General features: G+C 58.5%; 2 protein-coding genes across 3 annotated transcripts; one reads left to right on the forward strand and one right to left on the reverse strand.

Moving 5' to 3' along the window:
* The first annotated feature begins 2 nt into the window (after positions 1–2).
* CUNH11orf94 (chromosome unknown C11orf94 homolog) lies at positions 3–3,015 on the forward strand. Its single transcript, XM_033204633.1, has 3 exons — positions 3–2,348; positions 2,556–2,629; positions 2,789–3,015. The coding sequence occupies exons 1-3, from the start codon at positions 2,248–2,250 to the stop codon at positions 2,908–2,910; spliced, it is 297 nt and encodes a 98-aa protein (XP_033060524.1). The 5' UTR covers positions 3–2,247; the 3' UTR covers positions 2,911–3,015.
* On the reverse strand, positions 3,014–23,935 carry MAPK8IP1 (mitogen-activated protein kinase 8 interacting protein 1). Of its 2 annotated transcripts, none has more exons than XM_033204595.1 (12): positions 23,501–23,935; positions 11,252–11,357; positions 8,982–9,296; positions 7,374–7,455; positions 6,277–7,089; positions 6,020–6,095; positions 5,300–5,472; positions 4,896–5,005; positions 4,620–4,736; positions 4,413–4,483; positions 4,205–4,303; positions 3,014–3,806 (listed from the first exon to the last, which is right to left on the reverse strand). In XM_033204595.1, exons 1-12 carry the CDS (start codon positions 23,599–23,601, stop codon positions 3,734–3,736), a joined length of 2,136 nt encoding a protein of 711 aa, XP_033060486.1. In that variant the 5' UTR covers positions 23,602–23,935; the 3' UTR covers positions 3,014–3,733. The 2 variants fall into 2 exon arrangements, with proteins under 2 accessions (XP_033060486.1, XP_033060487.1); XM_033204596.1 differs by lacking the exon at positions 23,501–23,935 and adding an exon at positions 12,472–12,944.
* Between the last annotated feature and the right edge of the window lie 1,663 nt (positions 23,936–25,598).

The following is a 25,598-nucleotide window of genomic DNA, read 5'->3' on the forward strand; positions in this document are numbered from 1 at the left end:
CTTGGAGCCATGTAAGCTGCTGTGGCAGGGCCTGGACAGGGTGGGCTGCAGGCTGCTCTTCTCCCTGACCTTAGCCTGTCCTCAGCCACTGGCCCTGTGAAGAGCCAGCCTCTCCTGCTAGAGTTTCAAACCCACAGAGAGGACTCCATCTGCACCTGGGTCCTCCATGCCTCAGCTCCTCCCAGACACGCTGCTGTCCCCAGGGCCCTCTGAGGAGCGCCCCTAGACCCTCACCCACAGGCAGGAGAAGGGGCTGCCTGGGCTCCCATGGTCTCCAGCCTCGTGGAACAGGCATTTCTGGGCACATGCCCGGCCATCAGAAACCAGCAGTGATGCACAGACCCTTGTCCTCCGCCTCTCACCAACAGAGGAGACAGGCCTGTGGATGCAGGTGCCACACTGGGGGCTTGGGAGGAGGTGGCATGTCCAGAGTGGGGTCTAGCTTGGGGGTGGCCCGGTAGTGGCGACCACCTGCCTGCAGTGGTGACAGAGGTGAAGGGTTTCATCAGGCTCCATCGGCGAAGCCTTGACTCAGGCAGGCTTGAAGCCAGTAGAACTGTCCGGTTTTTCGATAGGCAGCCTGCAAGGGGTGGCTGTGTGCCCGGGGTCACCGCTGTGTGTAGCCTTGGGAGGTGGGAGCTGAAGGCTGGAGGGGAAGGTCAGGGCCAAACTGAACACAGCATCACATACCCAGGGAAGAAACTTGGACCTGGTCTGTGGTGGGGGGCAGGGGCCTGTGTTGTAAAAATTCCAGCAGCCTGGTGGAGGATGCTTTGGCGGGCAGAGGTGGAAGAATGGGGGCCGTGACGTTGGAGGCAGTGGTCTGTAGCAGTGGGAGGGACAATGGCAATGGCAGCAGAGAGAGGGAGATTGGGGTAACCCCAGCTAGTCTTGGGGACTGGCGTGGAGGAAGAAGATGGTGTCTAGGAGATGAGGAGCAGAAAGGACGAGGGACTTTGGGGTTAGGCCAAGTGGACAGAATTCCAGGTTCCTGGCAGAGCGAGCCTTGGTGTGCACAGGATGCTGAGGCAGGCTTGTGGAGACCTGTTGTCTCCAGGACTTACAAAGGGAGGTGGCCACTGGGAAGTGAGTGCAGGGACAACATGCAGGGGGCTGAAGGAACCCCAAGAACTTGTCAGCCTTGGGTTCTCAGGACCAGGAGCGTGAGTGAGGCCACTGGAGGAGCCAGGCTTGGGAGCAAGGGACTTCTCTCCCTGGGGCCGTCGGCCGTCAGAGGAGAGCGGCTGGGCCAGCCGGCAGGTTGGCCATCTCAAGCAGCTGGATTACCAAAGCTCCAGAGCCCTGGGCTCAGCCCTCAGGTTCTGATACTACAGATCTGGGGTGGGGCCAGGAATTTTGTTTTGAAGGCTTGCTGTGGTTCTGCTGAGCCAGGTTCACACTGCAGGTATAAGTGGACTGAGCCTGGCTGCTGAGTGGAGAACAAGGAGCCAGCCAGAGGCCTTCTGGTGGCACCTGCAGCTGAGCCCAGGCCTGCGAGGGTAGGATGTCCAGTGCAGGGCCAAGCCGCACGTGCTCACTGGGCGCCTACCAGGGGTCCAGGGCTGCAGATTCCAGTGAACAAAGCCCTCCCTGCCCTCCTGAAGCCTGCACTTGAGGGGCAGGTCCAGAGCTCTGCCACATCTGGAAGCCATCCATCTAGCCTCAGGCCGTCCTAAGCTGCAGGCAGCTGAGAGGGAGAGGTGCTGAGCCGGGGACATGGGGAGCCTGGACACTCCCTCTCACGTAGACCCTGAGACGGGCAGAGCCGAAAGACCCACCCTGGGCTCCTCAGCTGGCAGGACCTGCCCGTACCTCCTGCTATGCTAGCGGGAGTTGGGGAGGCTGTTTGAATGGCTGGGGCTCTGGGTGGTGAGGAGCCCCTGCCCTCTTCGGAGGGCCTATGTCTGTAGGGTGTGTTATGGACTACATCACAGATGAGGAAACTCCGGCACACAGAGATGAAGTGACTTGTCCGGCTAGCAAGAGGCAAGGTCAGGACCTCAGCTGAGATCTGACTGGACAGTGTGTGCCCTGATTCCCCGGGCAGCGACACTACAACAAGATCGGGTTTGGCACCTATTAGCCAACAGCATCAGTAAGAACAAAAGCCTCAGAGTGGAGGTTGCTGGCCCTGCAGGTGTTGACGCAGGCCTGGAATAAAGGCCCTTTGTGAGGTGGCCCTGGGAACTGGCAACAGGTTCCGTCCCGCCAGGAGAGGGACGACAGGAGCTGGGACCTGTGTAGGAGATGGTTCTCGCCATGCTGGGGGCTCTGCACCCCCGGGCTGGGCTCAGCCTCTTCCTCCACCTCATCCTGGCAGTGGCACTGCTTCACTCCCAGCCTCTGAGGTGACTCCTGGGGCACAGAGGGGCAGGGCACTCGGGCTGGACGGCAGAGGTGCTGCCCCTCCCCTCTCTGGAGTGGGGCTGGCTGGCCCTGGTACCCTGGGTGTTGGAGGACTTGCCAAGTGCCCCCACACTGGGCCATCCCCCCATTCACAAGGAGGTGGCAGTGGCTTTCTGGGCCAGGGCCGAGCACCCCAACCTCTTCCACAGGTCTCAGCGGTCTGTTCCTGAGGCATTTTCCGCCCCCCTGGAACTCTCGCAGCCACTCTCCGGCCTGGTGGATGGTAGTATCTCTCTCATCCCCTTCCCCTGCCCCTCCCTGACAGTGGAGACTCCCCTAAGGGGTGCCCCAAATCCAGCTTTCAGGGGCTTGTCATCCCAAACTACATCTGTTCAAGGGTGCCAGCTGCCCCTCCCACCCATGCCCTCCTTTCTCTCTTTAGACTATGGCATCCTCCCCAAGCACCCGTGGCGGCGAGGGCCTCGACCCCTCCTGTCCTGGGCCCAGCAGCGCAAGCGAGATGGGCCCGACCTTGCTGAGTATTACGACGATGCACACCTGTGACCCAAGGCCCCCATAAAGATACTACGCATGACAAAGGCTTGGCTTTCCTGGGCTGGGAGTGAGATGGGGACAGGAGGGGTCCACACAGATACATCCACTGCAGTCCAGACAGGAAATGGCACTTTAATAGTTGGGGCCAGGGTGACAGGACCAAGAAGGGGCTGGCCTGTGTCAGTCAGGAAGCCTCCCTCTCCTGCTGGGACAGGGCCTTGCGGCAGCTCCTCCTCCCCACTGAGGTCCTAGGCCTGCCACAGGCCAGCATGCCGGTGAGGTCAGTGGCAGGAGCCACCCAAAGTCCCGCAAATGACGGAGCTGAGAACAGGGTCTTCACCTCCACGTGTTGCCATTTCCTCACTGGAAAGTCCTTGGGAGGTGGCTGGACTCAGCCTGAGCTCAGGGCTCTTCGGTGGGGGTTGGGGCAGGGGCAGGGTGGGCACTTGCAGGTGGCACAGGCTTCATCAAGGCAGGAGCCAGAGCGCCCGAGCCCTGGCAGGGGAGGTAAGGCCCAGGATGGGGCAGGGCCGTGTGCTCCTGGAACGGACATCCTTCTCTGCCAGAGGCCTGCCCCCCAAGCCCTGCCCCTTCCAATCCCCAGGCAGCCCACTCTGCCCTCCATAGATGAATCTAATCCCATATATTACAATAAACCGCATTTGCCTCTCCCCATTGCCCCACCCTCCCCTACCCTGGGCCAGCAGCCCCCACTTCCTCATCCCCTGGTGGTAGCAGGTGCCCCTCCTCAAGCAGTGCCACATCCTGTCAGCAGCCAGCTGTCCGGGCACTGGCCTGAGGGCTGGGGGACGCAGAGGGCGGGGCTGCGTGGCTACTCCAGGTAGATATCTTCTGTGGGGCAGGTGTACTCCACAAACTGCTTGTAGAACTGCTGGAATGCTCTCCTAGAAGCCAGGGGACACACAGGGGGCTCAGACCGCCACTGGCAAGGGAGGAATGGGATCCCGACCCAGGGTTTTCCCACTGCAGCCTTGGGGCCTGAATGCAGCTCTGGTTCCTCTGGCCGGGGCCACTTGGCTCTGTTCTCTACAGAATTGCCATTGCATTTCCCAGTAAGATGTCAGTTGAAGACATGGCTCAGCAGCTACCAAGCCTGGAAGCCACTCCTCAGGCTCGCCCTGCCCTGCCACCCTCCCTCCAGACCACTGCACTGGGGTCTGGAGATGGTTCCCCAGAGCTGCGGGGGAAACCAAGGGGCAAAGCTGAGCGCCAGAAAGCAGCCCTAGGGCCTGGGATTGGGTGTACTCCCTCGGGCTGGGCGCTCAGCAGGATGCACACGTACCCCACGGACTCTGCCAGGGCTTTGGTGGAGTCTTCAGACACAAAGACATGGCAGGCAAACCGGTGGTCAGCGGGGTGCTTGGTGATGAACCCAAAGTACCTGCAGGGACAGGTCTGTCTGTGCTGGGACAGGGGCTCGGCCCACACCCAACCACCTGAAGGCTGCAGACCACCTGTGCCTCCTCCACTGCCATCCCACCCCCACTTACTTGTTGTTCTTTGGATGATATCCACAGAAAGAGATGTTTTTTAACTGGAAAAAGTGGCTACATTTATTTCCCTACAGGAGGGAGAAAAGAAGCAAGAGAGCAGTCACCTGGCCTGCAGTGAGGGTGAGAGGAGATGGCCTCTTCACTGCAAGTCTTGGGGGAAAACGGGGGGCCGTGGAAGGAAGGGGCTGGGTTGGGAGAAGTCACCTTGGCCTCCTGGGAGTCATCGGCCTTGACGCCTATCTTCACACCCCGCACGCTGATCTCCAGGACGCAGCTGGAGGGTGGGTTAAAGTGCACGGTGAGCCGGCGGGTGGTGGCAATCTATAGGTGACACACGGAGCCACGTCAGCTGCTGTCTGTTCCTCTGCTGATCCCTCCTGTCCCAGGGCCTGAGCCCTGAGGCCTTTACTGCCTCTAGACACCTGTGTTCCTCTGCCCCAGGGAGCATCCAAGGGAGGAGAAGGGAGAGGGCTCAGGTACCTTTTGCATAGCGGCACAGAGGACGTCATTGCCCTTGTGATAGGGAACCTGGACTGAGCCCAGGAACTTCACCCGGAACTGGTCCACCCAGTCACTGTTTTTGGCCAGGGCTGGAAAGCAAGCGTGAATTGAGGAGGGGCAGAAACAGCAGGAGGGAGCCGAGCAGCCAAGCGAAGGAGGGCGGGTGAGGCATGGGGAATGGCAGAGCCCACAGAGGCTGCCACAATCCCTGGCTGCCCAACTTGGCCGGGCCTCACTTTGCTCGATTCGTGAAAAGGACCTAAAATCACCTCCACTCAGCCCCCGACCTGTCTGGCTAAGATCTGGAGTACACGTTCACCGAGCAGCAAGTCGGGGCAGACAGATATGGCGGCTGGGGGCACAGGCCAGGGAGGGAACGCTACCTGCCATGTGCTCGGGCTCCTTGGTGACCTCGATGGCATAATAGGCAGGAAAGACGCCCCGGGCACCGGTGCGCATGTTGTAGGCCTCATACCAGTAGTCTTCAGCTTGGAGCTCCACTAGCAGAGGGTCATCCACTTCCAGCTCAAGTTCGTCTTCGTGTCGAGGCACAAACCTGTCCCCAGCAAGGACAGGTGAGAAATTCAGCACCAGGGCCTGTCCAGCCAGGCCTACTCTGGGGTCTGGGAGCCACAGCAGCATCGTTATTTCAGTAAACATTTGCAAAAGCATCCTGTGTGCCTGTGGCAGTGCTAACCGCAGGGGAGAGCGAGGGCAAGCAAACATGCATCTGCCATTGAGGAAACACAGGCCAAGGGAGAGTGCGGGCAGGGTCCCCTCTAAAATGGAGAGGCTGTGGGAAGTGCAGGCTTTTGTCTAGAGAAGGGTCAGGTGAGCTGTGGGCAGGCATCCTCTTGGTCACCCTCCTGGGTGCCCTGCCCCCGGCCAGACTAGGTGCACAGTCCTGGGATCCCTCACTGTAGCCATCCTCTTTGTCACCATACTCTGAGTCCCTAGAGAGTGGACACTGTCCTCCCAGGGCTGAGTGGATCAATGAATGCTGATGGCAGAGGTTAGGCTGAGGCCGTGTAGAGGTGACAATGGAGGGTGGTGTGTGGCCCAAACTGCTGCGTGGCCAGGCCCAGCCAGCCCATGGCTCTCACCTGAATATGGCCCGGTGGGTCTGCTCCTGCTCCTCCCCATTGATGATGCAGGAGAACAGCCCGAAGGACTCGGCACCTGCAGGTGAGGGGGTGTGGCTGGATGGGAGGTCGCAGCTCTGATCCAGGTTTAGTGGGGCAGGTAGAAGCCTCAGTCCTAACCAGATGGGGTCTGGGGTCGCCTCCCAGAACACTTCGCATTTTGGCTCTGTCCCGCTAGGGAACCCCCACCCCCCAACTGCTTCCCCTTGCTGACTCACTGGAGGAGCGGGAGCGGCCACTCATGAAGACGTTCAGGAACTTCTTGGAGAAATGGACGTCGGGTTCGTCAGGCGTGGAATCCTCGGAGAGGCAGGCAGGGGGCTGGGGCCGGGGGGCCTCCTCATATTCCTCTCCAATGGCCGACTCATAGGGCGAGGAGACAGAGGCACAGTTGTCGTAGACGGTGGCCGAGTCACTCTCGTCACTGTAGTCTCCAAAGCATGGCCGCAGGCTCACCAGCTCCAGCTGTGCATGCTCATCCACCACCAGCGTGTACTTGACCGAGTCGTAGGACAGGGCGCTGGTGTCCGAGCTCAGAGAGGCCCGTGGAGGTGGCGGCGGCTCCCCCAGGCTCCCCCGCCACCCTCCGCCTGGGGGCTCAGCCCGCTCTGGGGACGACAGGCAGTCGAAGCCCTCCTCCTCTTCACTGATGGAGGGGTGTGGCCGCCCTGCCGTGGAGGGGTAGGCAGCAGGGTCTGGATCGGAGCTGACCGACATCCGGCTCTCAGTGGGCGGCAGGAAGGCGGAGGTGGGCTCTGCAGGGTCTGGGGGCCTCTGCACTGGGGTCAGGTAGATCTCCTCAGTGGCCTCTAGTCGCACATCGGCCTGGTAGTGGATTCGGTCTCGATGCGAGTGGCCCCGACCCCCAGGCGGGGCAGCAGGGGGACCACCCGGAGGTGCCATCTGGGTGGCTGTGCTGCGGCGGCAAGGGCTGTCGGTGGAGGTGCCCCGGTCTGTGGTGGGGGCGGGGCTGCTCTGGGGGGGCAGCTCATCGCTCAGGCAGATGTGTTCATGTGGCGGCGTCTGCTCCCCTGGAGAGCAGGCAGGTCATGAAGGCAGGGGCTGTCTCCCAACTCCCAGCTACCTGCACCCGCCACTCTCAGCTTGGTGACACAGAAACCAAGACAGAGCCTCTCTGGGGCCAGTCAACTCACTCATGCTACCACTGATCTCAGCCCCGGATGGGCTTGTGCAGGGATGTGGGTGGGCGGTTTACCTCTACTCAGCCCTTTGGAGACTGTAGGCTTTGCTCTCTGTAGTGGGGACTGAGTCAGGGCAGGCGGAGGTCCAGGTAAGGAAGAGGGCCCTGACTTACCTGTCTTCAGGGGTGAGGATGATCGAGACACCCGATCCTGCCAACTGTGCTTTTTGCCCAGAGAATTATTATTCAGTGTGTCCTGTGTGGGGAACAAAAGGCTCTTGTGATGGAAGTGGTCAACAGTGCCCGGCACAGGGAGGCCCCGGCCCTGCCCCCTCAGGCCATCCCTAGGGCCGTTTGCTGTGTTCACCCCGCCTCCACTGTCAAACGCCTCACTCCCAGCTCTCCTCTGGAGCAGGCAGGAAGGGTGGCAAGTCACAGCCAGGCTTGCTGGCTCCAGATGGCCCTCCGCCTTGCTCAGGGAAGCTGGTCAACCCTCAGGGAGATGCTCTTATCACCCTTAACAAGTGGTGACGGCCAATGTGTGTGGTGGCAAGAAGGGTAGGAGGTGGGGGAGAAGAGAAGCAGGAGCTCTCTGGAGACACAGTCAGATACCCAGTCCCAGACACTGAGGGTTACTTAGAAAATGCTCAAATCCAGCCCAAGTCAGAGACAGGTGACTCTCTGCTCTGGAGCTTGGGAAGTTATGGCCTAGAAGGGGTGGGGACCTTCTGGTAGAGCCTGGAAAAAGCACAAGGAAGGGTCTCCCCAGCAGCTGGCCTGGGGGACAGGGATGAATCATCCCAGTGACAAATCCGTAACAGAGTTTTCCTGCACCCCCCACCACAGTGACACGTGACCGAGGACTGACAGATGCAGTTGTCAGCAACCCTCCTTCCTGGGTATCCTGGGCTGCCCATTCTACATTCTCAGCCCCGGGACCCCTCCCCACAATGCCCACACAGGGCTCCCTCCACTCCACGAAGCCTCCCTCCCCTGGGAGCTCTCTCCCAAGCCCTCACGTTCCTGAGCCAGGCTGCCAAAAGCCATTCACAGGATCCTGGGAAAGGGACCAAGCCTTTCCCTGCAGCCCCGGCTGCCCCACCTCCCAGGAGCTCCTTCCCTGCACCGCTCCTGATGAGCCTGGAAGACAAAGGGCCACAGCCGGCTCCCCCAACCCTATTCAACTCTCCTTGGCATCCAGCCACCCTCCCAGGGGCCCTAGGCCCCCAACTTAGCCAAGCAACTCCATCCCCCATTCCTCTCCCCTGCCTTCTGGGAATCCCCAGCTGCCCAGATCTCAAAAACTGCCTGTGGCCCCTAAGCTCCCCATCCGCACCTCGCCACAATCTCCCATGGCCTCCCCGACGATGACCACTTCGGATGCCCTTTTCTCCAGGCCCTGCTCCTACCCTGCTTTCACCAGGAACCCCATACCCTAAAGGAGAAACCCTGCCACTGCCTGAGGTCCCACGCACCAAACCCTTCGAACCCCTCAAAGCCTCATTCTCTTAATTCCCTACTTCTCTCCAAACCCCAGTCCTTTCCTCCTTCAATCCCGCCTCAAGGCTCCGAGCCTGGCCAGCTGGACTCAACCCTCTTCCTAAGGATGGTTCTGCCCGCTGCTCGGATCCCACCCCCGGGGAGCAAGCCACTGCGGCCTCTATGCAGGCGCTGTCCCCAGACACTGGACCCGTGGGTGTCCCCTTCCGCTGCAGCCCCTCTGCGCTCCCCCTCACATCTCCGCGGCGGCCCAGGGCGCCGCCCCCCGCGTTGGCACCTCACCTGAGACCGCGGCACCTGCGGGAAGAGGTTGAGCGTGGTGGGCCGCTTGGGCCGGTACGTGTCCCCGCTGCCCGGGCCCTGGCCCTGGCCTTGGCTCTGGCCCTGGCCGCGGGACGCTGGCTCCTGGCCGGACTCGGCCTTGGGCGGCCCCGCTCCCGACCGCCGGGCCGCACGCTCCTCGTCGTCGTCCTCCTCGTCGTCCTCGGCCCCGGGAGTGTCCCCCGCCGCGTCGATCAGGTCCATCTGCAGCATCTCGGCCTGCAACCGGCTCCCCGCGCCGCCGCCGCCCGCAGAGAGCAGCCCGGCGCGCGGGGGCTGCGCGGCGCACGGAGGGGCGTCAGGGGGCGGGGCCGGGGCGGGGCCGAGGCCGCTTGCACCGCCCCCCTCCCGGGCGAGTCCATTCTGCTGCGCGAAGGGGGCACGAGGGGAGCGGAGCAGGGGCCGCCGGAGACTGGGGCGCTCTCGCCCGCCGGCCGCTAGGAAGCGCGAGGCCGCCGCCTCCCCGCTCCAGCCGTGCCTCTGACTGCCTGCACCTCCCCACAGTCCCCACCCCGGACTCCTTGCGCCCTCCCGTTCCCCTGGCAACGGCCGGTGACCTCACTGGGGTTGTAAGCCGAGCCCAGAGTGAAGTCACCGCTGTTGCTATGGGGACTCAGTGGTCGCCAAGGAGTTCGGGGGAGGGGGGCGGCAAGGGATGGGGGCGGGGGAAATAGTATTTGAAGGGGACTTGAGGAAAACTGGAAAAACTGAGGCTCAGCCAGGCAAGGAACGGCGGAGACCTGAAAAGGATGAGAAGGGGACGCCGAGGGGGAGGGGCGAGCGGGGCCCCGGAACCAAGGCGGTGGAAGCCCCGTCCTAAGCCAGCCGGCCCAGGCCCCTCCAGCCCGAGATCGGCCTTCCACGAGTCTGCCCTGAAGATGCAGAGCCCCATCCTAGCTCCAGTTCTGCCGCCAGCTCCCTGGCACCTTGGACAGATCCCCTGACCCTTCAGGCCCCTCATCAGTTGAGTGGGGACAACACTACTGCCTCCCAGCCTCCAAGAGAGCTGAGTACTCACTGGAACGTGTGTGAAGCCCGCTGGAGCTTGTCTGAGGCCCCTCAGGGGCACATCTCTGGCTAGTAGTGCCTGGGGGCCCTGCCTAGCTGGGGGGCAACCCTCTCCAAGGCTCTGCTAGTGCAGCTGGGGGAGAGGGCAGGGTGAGAGTCCAGAACAGGTGCCTGACCTTTGAGAAGCTAAGTCAGGGCCCTGAGACCATTCCCCAAATCTAGAGGCCTCTGCCTCTTCCTGGCCTGGCCGGAGAGTGGAAGGTTGGGGTACTGGGGACTAGGGGGTTATCCTCACCCCTTGGTTTCCTCTTGCCTGACAGAGCTTACTGAGTCTCTGGGGGTAGCAGGAGGTCAACACAGAGACAGGCACCCCCTCCCCAAGGCACACGGCATGCTCCTATGGGAACCACTCTCCTGACACCATATCTGGCTACCTGCCCTCTTGGGAGCTCAGAGGAGCTCTGGGCTCTAAAACCAACCCCCGTGCTCTGTCCTCCATTTCCTGGCTAGCCAGCCCCTTCTTCCTGTTCTGAAAAGACATAGTTGGGATCCCCATCTGACCCCAGCTCCCCAGGTGCTGAGGACCTCCTGGCAGCATTCAGATCTTTGGGGACAAGAGACAGTCATCTTCCCTATGACAAAGCCAAGAGGTCCAAACCAGCAGCCATGCTCGGCAGACTCCTCAGTGGGGGCCTTTAGGACTAGGGGCCAGAGAGGGTCTGGGAGGCCATGCAGTGCCATCTGTCTGGTGTATAGCAGCCAGCAGCCACAGGAGTTATTCCAGGAGTGCCTTGGCTGTTTCTTCCTGCCCTAAGGCACTGCGGATTCCACCAGACTCCACCCTGTCTGCCTCAGGCCCTCTGCCAGGGCTGCTCCCAAAAGGATTTAGGATAGCCCTGAGTCTCCCTTAAGTCTGGTCCTCATTGTTAATGTCCTAGGTCTCAAGACTTCCTACCTCTCTCATCTTGTGGGCAGCTGAAGGAGCTACTTCCTGCCTTAGTCTCCGGCAGCAGTAATAATAATAATAATAATAATAATAAATAAAATTCTGATTGTACACCCAAGACATGCCAAGCAGTACACCTATGTTTCTTGCACATCATTTCATTTCATGAGGGTGCCAGCCCAGACCTGAAACCCCTTTATCAATATGGGGATGCCTTTACCCCTGTCCCTAGTCTTCCTGCCACCGCACGCAGGAGCTCCTGGGAGCTCACCCTTACCCGTAAGGACAGGGTGTCTTTGCACTGCAAGCTGATGCCACACTCATCAGTGATCTCCGAGAGGTCTTCATCCTCAAACTCCTCCAGGCTGATGTCGTGGGTGAGCCTGGTGGGGACAGGAAGCCAAAGTTACAACTCAGGGGCACTGCTATCCCCGTTACCTCTTCCAGGGGGCAGCCTCTTGAAGGCCGAACACAGCCCCCAGAGGACAGGATTTGGGGTCCATCTGTGTCAATGCAGGGGGTAGTCAGCAGGCAGGGAAAGAGCATGGGGCTCGGGCCAAAGGGCAATCCTCCTAGGGTGGCAGTGGAAGAGGAGGCTCCGGGTTACTCCAGCTCCTCCCTGGGAGTTGTCATTCTGTTGCCAACCAGCAGGCAGTGCTTAGAAGGCCCAACTGGTCAGGGCCTCCTCCCGGGGTCAAGGCAGGTGCCAAGGCCAGTTCACCATGGAGAATCCATGGAGTTGAGAAGAGCAGCAAGCCTGGAGTAGGAGAGCTCCCAGTGCAATCTCTGCAGTAGCAAGGCCCAAGGCGCTGGCAGCAGCCTAGAGGAGGGCCCCACGCCCCAGCTCAGGAAGACTCATGCCCCTTGAGCCCAGGGAACAAGCGAAGGAAAATCTGGTGTGGGTAGTTTCAGCCTATTCCAGAAAGGACTATAGCCTCATGCTGTGCACTTGGTGGTCTCATCTCTTCAACCACAAAATCTTCTCCTTTTCCATCGTTAAGGACCCTGAACAGGAGGCTGCACACATGGGGTCAGGAAAAGCCCCAGGTGGAACCAGAGGTGTTATAAGCTCAGGAGACAGCTCAGAGCACCAGGGCACCAGAACACTAACCAACTCCACCAGAACCCCCCTCTCCCTAGGCCAGCCCTGAGTCCCCACCTCGGAATGCAGAGCTGGGCCAGCCACTGCAAGGCAGCCTGTCTCTTGCTCACCTCTAGTCCTGGGCACTCTGCCTGGCTTGCTGGAGGGTAGAACATTTGGGAAGTTGGGAAGAATGTATGAGGCTTTTCCCAGATAAGTCCAAGAAATTGAGGCACAGAGCAAGGGAAACCCATGAGTCCAAGGTCACCCAGGAGAGATGGTGGCTTAGCCCCCAGGGGAACCCAGGAGGCCCAGACTCCCTGCTGCTCGCCTCAATCAGACCAAACAGAGACCCTGAGCTCGATGGAGCTCACCCCAGCTTGGTCTCCACCCCCGCCAGCCCCAGTAGCCCCTACCAGCGCTCCCATTGATCCTCCAACCAGCTGTCATTGTCTGGGCTCGAATCCATCTTCAGCACCAGCTGCATGGAGAGCCCTGCCCGGCAGGAGGGCTGTGGGGCCCCAGGGCTGCCCTCTCATGCCCGGAAGGGTGCGGGGGCCAGGGCTCAAGGCAGGGCTGGGGACCTCTGGCCTCCACCGCCTGGGCCTGTCTTTCTGCGTCCTGCCCGCTGCAGAAGCCTGGGGAGCTCGTTAAAAATAGATAGGCCAGGAGAGGAGGCTGCAGCTGCCGACCTGGGTCCCAGCCCCAGCTCTTCCCAACACAGCCCTCAGCTGCAAGCAGCTTCCTCCGGCTGGCCCGCTGGCCGTTGCGCTGCTGCCGCTGTGGCCGCCTCCCTCACAGGATCAGGTTACTTCAATCAATGCCACTGGCTCCACCTGCCCTTCCAATGCCCCTGTCGGGGACTGAGGTGGCCCCCCTCCCTGGCCCAGGCTTGTAAGTAGATGGCAGAAATCTAGGATGTTTCCCCCAAAAAGCCAGCGCTTGATTGGCTTTAAAGGGCCAGTGCCCCAGTCAGGGTGCCAGGTGGGAGATGAGGGGGCGCTTTCCAAACACCTCAAGAATGAACACTCCGTTCGCACTGCCATAGGCTCAGCCCTCCGACCTCATCTGGGAGGCTTCTGTGGGCCCAGGCTGCATCCAAACTGGATTTGATCTGGGCTGCCTCCTCCTGCAGCCAGGGCTCAAAGCCTTCAGGACCCAGGAAGGCAGGGCCTATGGATGCAGGAGGCGCCAGAGTGACAGCTAAGGGCAGGCCAGTGTTTGGGACCTTAGAGCAGAGCTGGAAGGGCTGCTGGGTGGTAACGAGCTTCCTGTCCCTTTGGAGTGACATAAACAGAACCTGGAGGCCCCTGGAGGGCACTGCACAGAGGGGTGGGGAATGGGGGCTGGATGGAAAAGGTGTCCTGTAGGGTCACTTCTGACTTGCAGCCCAAGGGTGGTGGTTCCCCAGGCCATGGGGAGGGTTGGCCGGCCAGCTGGGGTGGAACTGGGGAGGAGGGCCTGGCCCATAAGCCAGAGCAGCCCTCCTGCATCCGTCCAGGACAGGGTGGCATCTCTAGCTCAGGGACAATAACCCAGTGGCTGACACCAAGTAAGTGTTCAATTCACACTGGCTGCCCGGATGGTCACCGAGAAGGCCAGTGGTGCAAAGGGGAGGCCCTGGGACTCAGATGGCATGGGAGAGCTGCAGGACTGCTGACCCAGAGGTGCCCTCAAATGCCCCTGCTCTGTCAGTGACCTCTGCACTTTTTTTTTTTTTTTTTGAGACAGAGTTTCACTCTGTCACCCAGGCTGGAGAGCAATGGCATGATCTTGGCTCACCATAACCTCTGCCACCTGGGTTCAAGTGATTCTCCTGTCTCAGCCTCCTGAGTAGCTGATATTACAGGTGTGCACCACCACGCTCAGCTAATTTTTATATTTTTAGTAGAGACGGGGTTTCACCATGTTGGCCAGGCTGGTCTTGAACTCCTGACCTCAGGTGATCTGCCTGCCTCAGCTTCCTAAAGTGCTGGGATTGCAGGCGTGAGCCAAGGCGCCCGGCCCCCCTGCACACATTTGTGTCTCCTCACACATGGCTCCTCTTCCTCACTGCCAAGCCCTAGTCCAGCCCCTGCCTCTGCCCTCCCAGATGTCCCCACTGGCCTGTCTGCCTCAGTCTCCCCATGCCTGCATCATCCCACTCCACCTGCCACTATCAGACAAAACTGCCAGAAACGCCATCATCCCTCCCGCCCCACTTGGAACCCTCAAGGCTCTCCGCTAGCAGCAGCTCCTGTGTCTGCAGGCAAGGCCTCCGGCTCCATGCGTAGTCCCCGTGGGCCCTGTGTCAAAACCAGGCTCAGATGGAGCACATGGCAGACTCTCAAAGCATGCTTGCTGGAAGAGTGCTCAGTTAAGCCCATTCCTCCAGGAAGCCCTCCCAGCCCTTGCATGCGGCTGATGTCACCATCTGCCTGGATGTATAGTAGTGTGTGCAGCAGACAGGGCCAGCCCTCCCTCAGAAACACCCACTTCCCCAACCCTGGTTGCTCCAAAGGTGGATGGGGCCTGTACACAGCATCCTGATTGATGACCCTATACTGTACCCAGCAGGTGATCAAGACCCCTTCCTCCCCTTGCTCCTGGAGGGCAGAGCTGGCGAGTTCATCCTGCACACACTGGGTGCTCAGCATGAGCCTGCTAGATGTCTGTCAAAGGACAGCCTCCGCCTCCACCTGCTCCTCTCGAACTGCAGGCTGGAGCAGGGCCTGCAGGGTCTGGCTTAGACCTGGGTTAGAGGCTTCTCAGTTCATTTCCACACCTTCAACATCCCCTGATATTCCCACTTCCTTGGACAATAGGTCTGAGTGAGGCAAGGACAGCAGCATCTTCCTGTACAGCTGAGGGCACTGGGCTTTAACTGGGCATTGCTGGAAAGAATACTGGGCTGGGGGTCAGAGAACCCATGGCTGATCCCTGGCCCTGCTGGGGCGGGTTAAGGGGGATGATTTGTCTAACTTTTTGGGTGCCTCTCGTAAGTAAGGCAGGATGGAAGAATGATCACCGCATCAGGCTTGGAAGCGGGAGGCCTGAAATCAATCCTGACTCTTTCATGTTGAAGCTGCCCCATCCTGGCCCCAACGTTTATGCCATGCATCTCTCTCAATCCTCATTGCAACAACCTTGGGAGAGGGTTCGTTCCATTTTTCCCATTTTACAGATGAGGAACACTAAGGCTTAGACATAAGGTGCCTTATGCCTCAGTTTCCCACATACAGGATGAAGCCACCAATCCCTGCCCACCCACCTCAGCGGGCTGGTGAGGGTTAGCAGAATGGAGTTTGTGTGAGTAGGAGGTCACTACCCAGGATCCAGGGGAACTGATTGGTCAAAGAGTCCCCTCTGCAAGTCACCCCCCATCCAAGACTCTGACCTTTCCTCTTTTCCAGAATCAGATATTCTGGCCTCCCAGCCAAAACCCTGGGGGGTTCCTTTATGGAGAGAAGGCTAAACAGATGCTTGGTCCCTGAAGGCTCATGGAAGGTCAATGTGGGGAAGGAAGGAGGGAAAGAAGGAGGGAGGAAAGGATGGAAGGGAGAAGGAAGGGGAAAAGAGGGCAGTTTCCTCCTGTCCTGCCTGATCTACCCTGCTCATGGCAGCCTTAGCACCAGCAGGCCTCCAAACTGAATCCTACAGCCCTCCGCAGGCCGGCCTCCCTCACCTCTGGGTCTGGAAGTTTCAGCAGCCTCCTGTAGAAGCAGCCCCTGCCCACCCTTCAGACCTGCTTGTCTATCCTGGGTGCTGTGATCCTTCAGACGTCATCCATATTAACGTTTGGTGATTCTGAGCCGTGAGTTTGGTCTCTGGAGACCGCCCTGACCTTTCTACCTGAGGCCCCTGTTCCTGCATTCACCTGATTCCTCCTACCCTGCTGCCTCAGTCCTTGCTTTTGGCCCTGCTGGCTCCTCACTGTTCTGGTCATGCCAGCCCCTGCTCCCACCCCACCCTGAGCTGCGCTTTCCTAAATGGCCCTGAACAAATATGCCTTTTGTGTTCTGATGTTGGTTTCCGGCCTTTTTCCCCTGCCTTGCCCGGTCGCATTTCTACTGACCATAGTCCTGCCCTTTCTGATGGACTATTTCAGCTCAGTAGTAGGCTGAGTTAGAAGTGTATGTAAAGTAAGGGTTAAGTGGTAAAGTGCTGAGGCTTTAGCTGAGCAAGGCCGAATCTGAGCCAGGCATTGGCTGTTTGGATGCCATTCTTGGGCCTTTGCATTCCTGGCCGCGCTGTGGTGAGGTAAGGATGCCAACTGATTGACCTTGGGTCCTGGCCACAATGCCCCACAGGCCTCTCTTGTGACAGAGGGCCCGTGTGGTCCAGGGGTCCAGCCTGCCTCTCTGCAGCCCTCTAAGTGCTCAGAACGAAGCTGGCTCCCAATGAGTTATTGAGACACCTGTTGACTGGCTGCTCAACCCTATGTGGGTTCCCCATCTCCCTCTGGTTCCTCTACCAGCCACTCTCCACCAGGCAATGACAGCAAAGCTGACCCTGAAATACAAATCTGGTCTGGTCACTCTTCCCCAGCTCAGAGCCCTTTAATAGCTTCTTCTGGTCCTTAGAATGTGGGAAGGGCCCCAAATTCTCACCTGTGGCCTGAAGGCTCTGTAAAGCCTCCTTTCCCTCCAACCAGCATCATGTCCCCTCATTCCTTTATCTCCTCCCCCAGTAACGCAGCTCCTAAAGCAGTAGCATGGTCTCCTCTGCAAGCCTTCTCTGACCTCTGGGACCAAGCCAAACCACCCTGCTATGGGCTCTTGGAGTCCCTCCTGGCTGTGGTTCTGAATCACTGAAATTTTACCTTCGGGTTATGCAGCCCGTGGTGGCCTCCCCTTGGAGTCAGTTAATCCATATGGGTGGGATCATATCTGTTTCGATCAACATGTGTGGTGCCTAATAGGTACTTAACAAATGCTGAATGAATTAACCACAGGTGTCCCGGGGCTCTCTGGATTTTTGCCTTGGAAATCTCTGTCAGTCCACTTTTCAAACCAACTTCCTGTGTTCCCATCTACACCGGAGTCTGGACTAGGACGTCAGGTCCTCCGGGAAGATGGCACTGGCTGAAATGGTGGGGTGGGGATGAGCCAGGTCCAGCATCCCTCTCAGGCCCTCTCTCTACCCCCATCACCCGGCTCTGGGTGAACATGGGGTTGGGCTGGGTTTGTTCTTCGGGTCGGAACTCCCTTCCTGACCACCTCCATACAGGGACGGGGGTCATCTCCAACGAGAACTGAATCCAACCAAAGAAATGAGCCCCGAGGGACAACCCCACTTGGGGTATAACGTGTTTGATCTGTTTAAACATCTTCGTGATGATACGTTGCAAGAACTTTGGGATCCAGTGATTCGACTTTTGGGAAACGGCTTCGAGGAAACGATCCCACATTGTTTGGAGAAGAACCGGGACACACAGGATGTTCATTCCTCATCATAGCAAACAACTGAAAACACCTGCGTCGCCAGCACCAGGGGGCTGGGTCCACCGTCACCATCAGTGGACGGAATGTGATGCAGTCTTTTGGAATGAACATGATAAAGTCTGCGTATTAAGGTGCAAAACGGCAACTAATAAAATGAGCAAAAAGACAGAATATATGATCCAGTGGTCTCCCCAGGATGAATCGCACACAGGAAGAAACTCACGTGGACACTGAGCTGTGAGATGGGGGTAGAATCTGGGGCGCTTTTTTCTCCTTTGCTCTCCTTCACAGACTTTCATCCTGGGCCATGCCAGCCTAGCGTGGGCTCCCCGTCTGCTGCTGGGCTGCCTGCCCTCCCCAGCGCTGTGAGTTTCCTGAGGGCGGGGCCATCATACTCACCTGGGCACCGACTCCCTACCTTCGCTCCAATCTATGCACAAAGCCCAAGACCCTGCATACCCTAGGTGCTAAATCAGTGCCTATTAAAGAGGCACTGCAAGCACCATGACAGCAGGAGCCACCAGCTCTCCACTGGCATCTGCAGTGGTGGAACAAGGCAAGGCACTCAGAGATGCGCCTGCTATTTTGGAATGAATACAAGAGTGGGGCCAGGGAACAAAGATGGCATCGTAGAATGGTTAAGAACTACATGTGGATGGTGGCTGTGACCCAATTTGTGGGAACCATGGGGGCCCCAGGTTAGAAGTGGGTTGTGGCTCATTTCCAGCAATCCAGAGACGAACTTTAAAGCTCTGCCATCAGCGACCTGGGGTTGAAATTCTGCCCTGGCCACTGCCAGGCTGTGTGAGGCAAGTCAACACTCTCTGCCCCCACATCCAAGGTCTATCAGGAGCCAGGCCAGGGCAGTCCTGGGCATGAGGCAGCTCCAGCAGCACCTCCTCACCTCCATCAAAACATGGCTGGCTGAATAGGCCATTGGCCGGCCATCTGCCTGCCCTCTGCTCAGTCTCCCTGGGCAGTGGTGTCTTCTCTGAGGCTTCAGTGGCCATCCCTCCACACTCAGACTCCCAGGGTCTTTGGCCCCAGCCCTATCCTCTCCCCTGAGCTCCAGACCCAAAACCAACTGACTGTATGAATCCTCCAGTTGGGTCCTCCAGTGATCCCCAGTCTCCAATTCAGCAGGTCCCCACATGATTTCCGCACACTGTCCACCACCCCTCTGGTCTCCCACTGGACACCCCACCCACCAAGGAGCCCCAGCCTCATCCCAGACTCCTGCCGCTCCACTCCCTATTCCTCACCAAGTGGGCTAATCTGCCCCCTAACTCTTCCTCACACCCTGAACCTGTCCCTCCTTTTTACCAGCAGGATGGCTAGGCCCCCGGCCACTCTCTACCCAGCAGCCAGGTGATCCTCCTAGAGCAAGCTTGTCTAACCCCTAGCCCATGGGTGCATGAGCCCCGGGATGGCTCTGAATGCGGCCCAACACAAATTCATAAACTTTCTTGATACATTATGAGATGTTTTTGTGATTTCTTGTTTTTGTTTCTTAGCTCATCAGATATCGTTAGTGCTAGTGTATTTTACATGTGGCCCAAGACAATTCTTCTTCCAATGTGGCCCAGGGAAGCCAAAAGATTGGACGCCCCTGTCCTAGAGGATCCGTCTGACCCTGTCATTCCCTTCCTAACCCCTGCCGGCTCCTCTGTCAGCGAAGAGGTCAGCGTCCTCACATGGCCTACAAGTTCCTGCACATCCTGCTCTCCACCCTCCCGGCAGACTGCGCACCAGGCACCCTGCCCACGGCTCTGGTCTCAGCCCTTCACTCCAGTGACATCCTTGGGTGATATTTATGCGTCTACCAGGCCTAAGCTGAAATGTCCCTGCCTCTGGGGGGTCTGTCCTGACCCGCTGAGCCTGGGTCCCTTGACCTGAGCCATCATCACACCCACCAGCCCATCTGTAAAGCCGTCTGTCCATTTGTCTGTCGTCCCTCTACAACACCAGCAGCACGACGGCCAGGCCCACGTCTGTCTGGCCTTTGCAGTGTTTCCCTGGTGACCTAGGCAACGTGCAAACGTTTGTTGAGTGAATGAAGGAAGAAGCCTCTCGGTGGCCTCATCTCTCATCCCTGAGGCAGGGCGGTGGGGCAGATGGAAACCATCCAGGCAGCCGTGGCCCAGCTCTGTCCCAGCTTCACCACTAATTTGCTGTGTGCTCTTGGGGGAGCACTCGTCCTCTCTTGTTTCTTCATAAGGGGAGGGAGCTGGTTGGATGACCTGGTCTCTAAGGTCTCTCTCTGATCCAAGATTCCCCTTCTACACACCACAGACAGGCCGCTCGCTCCATTCCTGCCCATGAAACCCCCTTTGTCTCTGCTGTTCCTCCCATGTGAACTGTCCCTCTGTCCCTCCTCTTTGTCCCACCTACCCAGTGCCAGTGTCTCCACTGTGTACACTTCTAAATTCTCTTTTCTAGAGTTTTCTTTATAATGAACATGTATCACTTCAATTTTGAATTTTCTTTTATTATTTTGTAAGACACAGAAGTAACCTATACTCATGATAAAATAAGAAGTCAGATACAGGTGACCAGCCCTAATCCAAACCCTGAAATCTGACATGCTCTAAAATCCTAAATGTTCGCCACCAACACAGCAGCACAGGCGGTAAATTCCACACCTGACTCCATGTGACAGGTTGCAATCAAAACTTTGTTTCATGCACAAAATTATTTAAACTATTATATAAAATTACCTTTAGGCTATACGTGTAAGATATATAAGAAAAAATCAATTTCATGTTTAGACTTGGGTTCCCACCCCCAAGCTATTTCATTATGCATATGCAAATATTCCAAAATCCAAAAAACATTAGAAATCTGAAACGTTTCTGGTCCAAAGCATGTCAGCTAAGGCATACTCAACCTGTAAAAGTATGACACTGGGCGCGGTGGCTCACGCCTGTAATCCCAGCACTTTGGGAGGCTGAGGCAGGTGGATAACCTGAGGTCAGGAGTTTGAGACCAGCCTGGCCAACATGGTAAAACTCCATCTCTACTAAAAATACAAAAATTAGCCGAGTGTGGTGGCGGGCACCTGTAATCCCAGCTACTTGGGAGGCTAAGGCAGGAGAATCGCTTGAACCCAGAATACAGAGGTTGCAGTGAGCCAAGATCATGCTACTGCACTCCAGCTTGGGCGACAGAGTGAGACTCCGTCTCAAAAAAAAAAAAAAAAAAAAGTATGTAAAATAGGAAGCAAAAATCCCTCGTCCCATACCACACCCAAAGGTGACCAGCCACTATAACCAGCTGGAGCATTTCTATAATCAGAACAAAAATCAACACGTATTTATTTCAGCCAACTACCAACAAATGAATGCTCCCACTCCTTCAGGTCAGGCCCACATGCTCACCCCTCCACACATGCTCTTCTAATACTCCAGGGCTCTTTCTTTTTGAGGTGGCTTTGACATCAGACTGCCTGCCACTTACAAGCTCTGCCACTTACCTAACCTCCCTCTGCCTCAGTTTCTTCATGCAAGTGTGGATAATAAGAACGCTCTGTTGATACAGTTATTGTGAGGAGTAAATACTCTTGCACATAGGAAACTCTTAGAATGGTGCCTGGGTGAACTGAGTGCCTTCCAAATGTCAGCGCTTACCACTGTTATTGAGTAACTATCCTGTGCTGAGCAACAGGGATACCAAAGTTTGGGTACAGAACCCCTGTGTCTTGTGGGAGCTGACAGTGGTACTGGGGGTCAAGGCACCTGGGTGCGTGTGCACACACACAGCCCTGCCTACAGGCGGCTCTCCTCAGCCCTTAAAACACTCAACACATGTTATCTCATCTGATTCTTAGGACCATCCTGAGCAGGGGCCAGTGCTGGCATCTCAGAGGCTCAGAAGGCTTAAATGCCCAGTGTCAGGGCACACAGCTAAGAAGGGCCAGCCAGGATCCAAACCCAGGCCAGTTGGATCCATGACTCCACCAAAGAGCCACAAGAAAGCACTACCCACCCACCCAGGGTTAAGTGGAGCCCAGCCAAGCACAGTGAGAGGCGGGCCAGGAGAAAGGGCAGCGGGGGCTTCGGGAGCAGTGGGGCAGGCCAGCAGGGCCTGAGACACTGACGTTTATTATTCCCACACGCTGGCCTTGTCTCCGCAGCCAGGCCACCATGTCCCAGAGGGCTAGCCCATGCCTCAACCTCGTGGCCTGCTGCCACCCTTGTCCCATGTGCCGCAGAGCTGGCCACACATTCACTGGCTGGTGTCTGCTTCCTCAGCTCCTCTCACTAAAGCATCCATGACACCTGGGGAAGCAGGTTGAGGAGGAAAAGCTGCCCGCTGGGCCAGAGGCAGGGCCGGGAGGTAGAGAGGATTGAACACGCACAGACCTGGGTCCCAGTGTGGCCTTAGCCTCTGACTATTTTGGAGTCCCCAGATGAGCCACCCTGCCTTTGTGAATCTCAATCACCTAGTCTATAAAATGGGCAGACCATTACCCTCTCTTGGGGCAGTTATGAGAGTTAAGGGAGGGGCCTTGGGAAGATGCTCTGGACAGCAGCGAGCCGCAGTGTTGTCTGCGAGTGTGGGGGGGCTGACACACGTGTTGAACACTGACCCGATGTGCTTTTTCTCCTTTCCAGGCAAGAATCAATATTAATGAGCCCACTTAACAGATGGCACCCAGAGAGGACAAAAACCTGCCTGGGTAATGCAGTTAGAAAGTAGTGGAGCCAGGATTTGAACCCAGGTCCCTCTAAGCCCCATGTGCTTCCACTGCAGAGGCCTCCAGGTGAGGAGGCAGTATTTGCATGGAGGCCTCATGTGCCATGCCAGATGCAGTCTCAGACCTCAGCCTGTGAGTCTAAGGCATTATCAGAGAGCTGCAGCCCTGGAGCCTTCAGGCCTGGCCTCCTCCATCTGGCTTCCTCTGATCCTCCCGGCTCAGCTCACGGCCTCGGGGAAGGTTTCTGGATTTGATGATGCCATTAGAGATCCCCAGGGGTCTCTGCCCACCTGAGGACCTGGGAGCCAGTGACCCCTTGCTCCCAGGAGGGGCTGACGCCAACAGCAAAGCTGGAGCCTGGCTGGGTGGTGCCCCAGGAGAGGGGAAGGCGCCAGTTCTTAAGATGGGGAAACAATGGGGTATGTCTAAGCCTCCCTCTCTAGGCCTGGAGCAGTGACTTCAGCCTCTTCCTCCCCACCAACTAGGGGTCAGAATTATGGGGGAGGTACATCTATTCCTCCTCCACACAACACTCACCCTTTACTTCTCTGAAATGCAACGGGCCTAACACCAGATTGGGGGGTAGGGATGGTGGAATGGGAACTCAGGTCAGGGTTCTGGGTATTTACCCCAGCAGGGATCTCCCTCAACACCCTCGCTGGCCCCGGCTACTCCCAAGTCGACTTCCCTTCCCACAGCCGGGCCTAGGATTCCCCAGATTGAGGCTGAGCCTTCAGTGCCTGCCCTGAGAGACACACCTGCCCAGGTCGGTGCTGCCTAATCCAGAGGGGCCCGGCCATGCCAGGCCTGGCAGGTAGGCCCATCTGGGCAGGCAGGGCTTGGGGAGGGGCCCAAGATATCCTCCTCCCAGCACCAACAAAGTCGTTGCCCCAGGAAACTGCGACCCCCGCCCCTGCAGGCTGTTCCCAGCTCTATTCAGAAACCTTCGAACTGGGCACAGACTAAGATGTAGCTTGCCTGCCCGCTCCGGGATCGCCCCGACCCCAGACCCTGCCGCAGCCCGGAGGTCGGGGAGAAGGGGGCCTCTGAGCCCCCTCCTCCAATTCCAGCGCAGACCTCCCAGCCTAGGACAAGGAATGGCGGAGGGAACAGCCTCGTGAACATGCAGCGGCTACCAGTCCGAATTTGAGGCTGGCGGGGCTTCTTGGGGGGCGGGGTGGGGCTCTGTTCCGGGAAGAGACCCCATTCCCACGCCGCCCTCTCGTTCCCGGGTTCCCGAGGTTCTGGGGTGGGGGGCGGACAGGGCAGCCCAGGCGAATCAGTCCCGGCTGAAGGGCGAGGCGCGGGGCGGCCGGGGACTCTCACCTGAAATTGGGAGGTGACGCGATGTGCAGCCCCAGGAACGGGGAGGCGGCGGGCGGGGACGCGGCCCCCCCGCCCAGGCCGCCGCTTTCTCGCTCCGCCATTCTCCGGCACAGCCCTGGCCATCCGGGCGGAGCGCGGCGCGGAGGAGGCGGCGGCTGCGAAGGAGGCGGAGGCGCGGCGAGGGGGCAGCCGCCGCCGCAGGGCTCAGGCTAGGCGGGCGCGGCGGGCGCACCTGTGTCTGGCAGGGCGCGGCACCGCACCGCGCACGGCTCGCGGGACTGGCGAGAGCGCCCCCGCGCGCGCCCCCGGGCCCCGGCCGGGGTCTCGCGCGCCCCGCCCCGGCCCCGCCCCCACCCGCCAGCCCCGCCCCCGGAGATGGCGCTCTCCGCGGTGCTGAAGTCACGGCCCCCGCGGCCCTGGGCTTGGCTCAGCCCCGCCCTAAATCCGACACCGACTCTCCTCCACCCCGTGGCCGGTGTGGGCCTTATCCCTCCAGGTGGGCTTAGTGCCTGGGTATCAGATGACTAATGGCAGGACACTGGACCCCAAGATCCAGGTTGGCCCCCCGCAGCAGAGACCAAGAAGGCAGGCGGAAAAGGAGGGTGGTGGAGGAAGGCAGAGAAAGGAGAGGATGTCAGTGGGCTCTTAGAGCCTACAGGTTTGGAGTCAGGTGGTGTGAATTCACTGGCTCCACAAGTGACTGGACAGTGGGGCCTTGCATTAGTGACTTCAGAGCACTAAGGTTTGGTCTTCTCATCTGTGAAATGGAACAAACAACGGTCCCTCTCATGGTGGTTGTGAGAATGTAATGTAACACAAATGTGTTGCCACTGAGACCCGGAAACACTCCACCTCCTGCGCTGGGATCCAGGCCTCACCCCGGTCCTGTCCCTTTACCTTGAGGGGACCCTCCCAAAGACTCTCCCTAGAGGCTGTCCTCTCTAAAGATTGACCCAAACCTCTCTTCAGCCCCAAGCAGCTACTCGTGGTGAATTGAGCCATCTGGGCTTCTCAGTCTCTCGCCACGACCTTCCCAGCGTTCTCCTTCTTAGCGCCTCAACTTCATTTCTTGCAGAGCACCCCTCTTCTGCACCCACAAACACACATTCTAAGACTTGGGGCCTTTCCCTCTGCTCCCACTATTGACTTCTTGGGATCATTTTGGTTGTTTCTGTTCCCTCTGGCACCTCCATCCCTGCTAGTCTTTGGCCATGGTTTCTTCCTCATTGTCTCTCCCGAGAGGGTGTTTTTTTTTTTTTTTTTTTTTGAGACGGGTCTCGCTCTGTCGCCCAGGCTGGAGTGCAGTGGCCGGATCTCAGCTCACTGCAAGCTCCGCCTCCCGGGTTTACGCCTTCTCTCGCCTCAGCCTCCCGAGTAGCTGGGACTACAGGCGCCCGCCATCTCGCCCGGCTAATTTTTTGTATATTTTAGTAGAGACGGGGTTTCACCGTGTTAGCCAGGATGGTCTCGATCTCCTGACCTCGTGATCCGCCCGTCTCGGCCTCCCAAAGTGCTGGGATTACAGGCTTGAGCCACCGCGCCCGGCGGAGAGGGTGTTAAGCCTAGACTTCCAGGCCTTCAAGGCCCTGTGTTTCCCGATTGAGTTATTTCACAGAGTATGGACTGCCAAGGCTAGGGCCCTAGCTTTGGTGGGTCATAGAGCCTCTGGCCAAACCTCATTGGCTTCTCTGGTCCCTCAAGAGAACCCTGGAGACCCTGTCCCCAGGGCAGGACAGGGCAGAAAACGTGCAAACTGTGCCACAACTCGTGGAGTCCCATTTGCAAATCTGGACTGCCGACCAGTCATGCTGGCCCCTTTCCTTCAGTGTAGCACCTAGTAAGGAGTTGGAGGCACCTGCCCTGCAGAAGGCAACCCCCAACCTCCAGCCTTGAGAATATCCCAGTACCTAGAGCCAAAGGTCATGGCTGCTTCTCTTTTCCCTACCCCTGGGGCCCAGAGGGGTGGCCACTACTTTCTCAGCTTTCGGCTCAGGCCCCTTTCACTGGGCCCTCACGGTAACCACCTGCTGCCATGGTACCTGGCTTTTCCTCTCAGGAAAGTAGTCCTGCCATCATGGCTACTAATCGTTCCTTAGAA

This window comes from Trachypithecus francoisi, unplaced genomic scaffold (genome assembly GCF_009764315.1).
Source record: "Trachypithecus francoisi isolate TF-2019V2 unplaced genomic scaffold, Tfra_2.0 Lachesis_group8, whole genome shotgun sequence".
NCBI lineage: Eukaryota > Metazoa > Chordata > Mammalia > Primates > Cercopithecidae > Trachypithecus > Trachypithecus francoisi.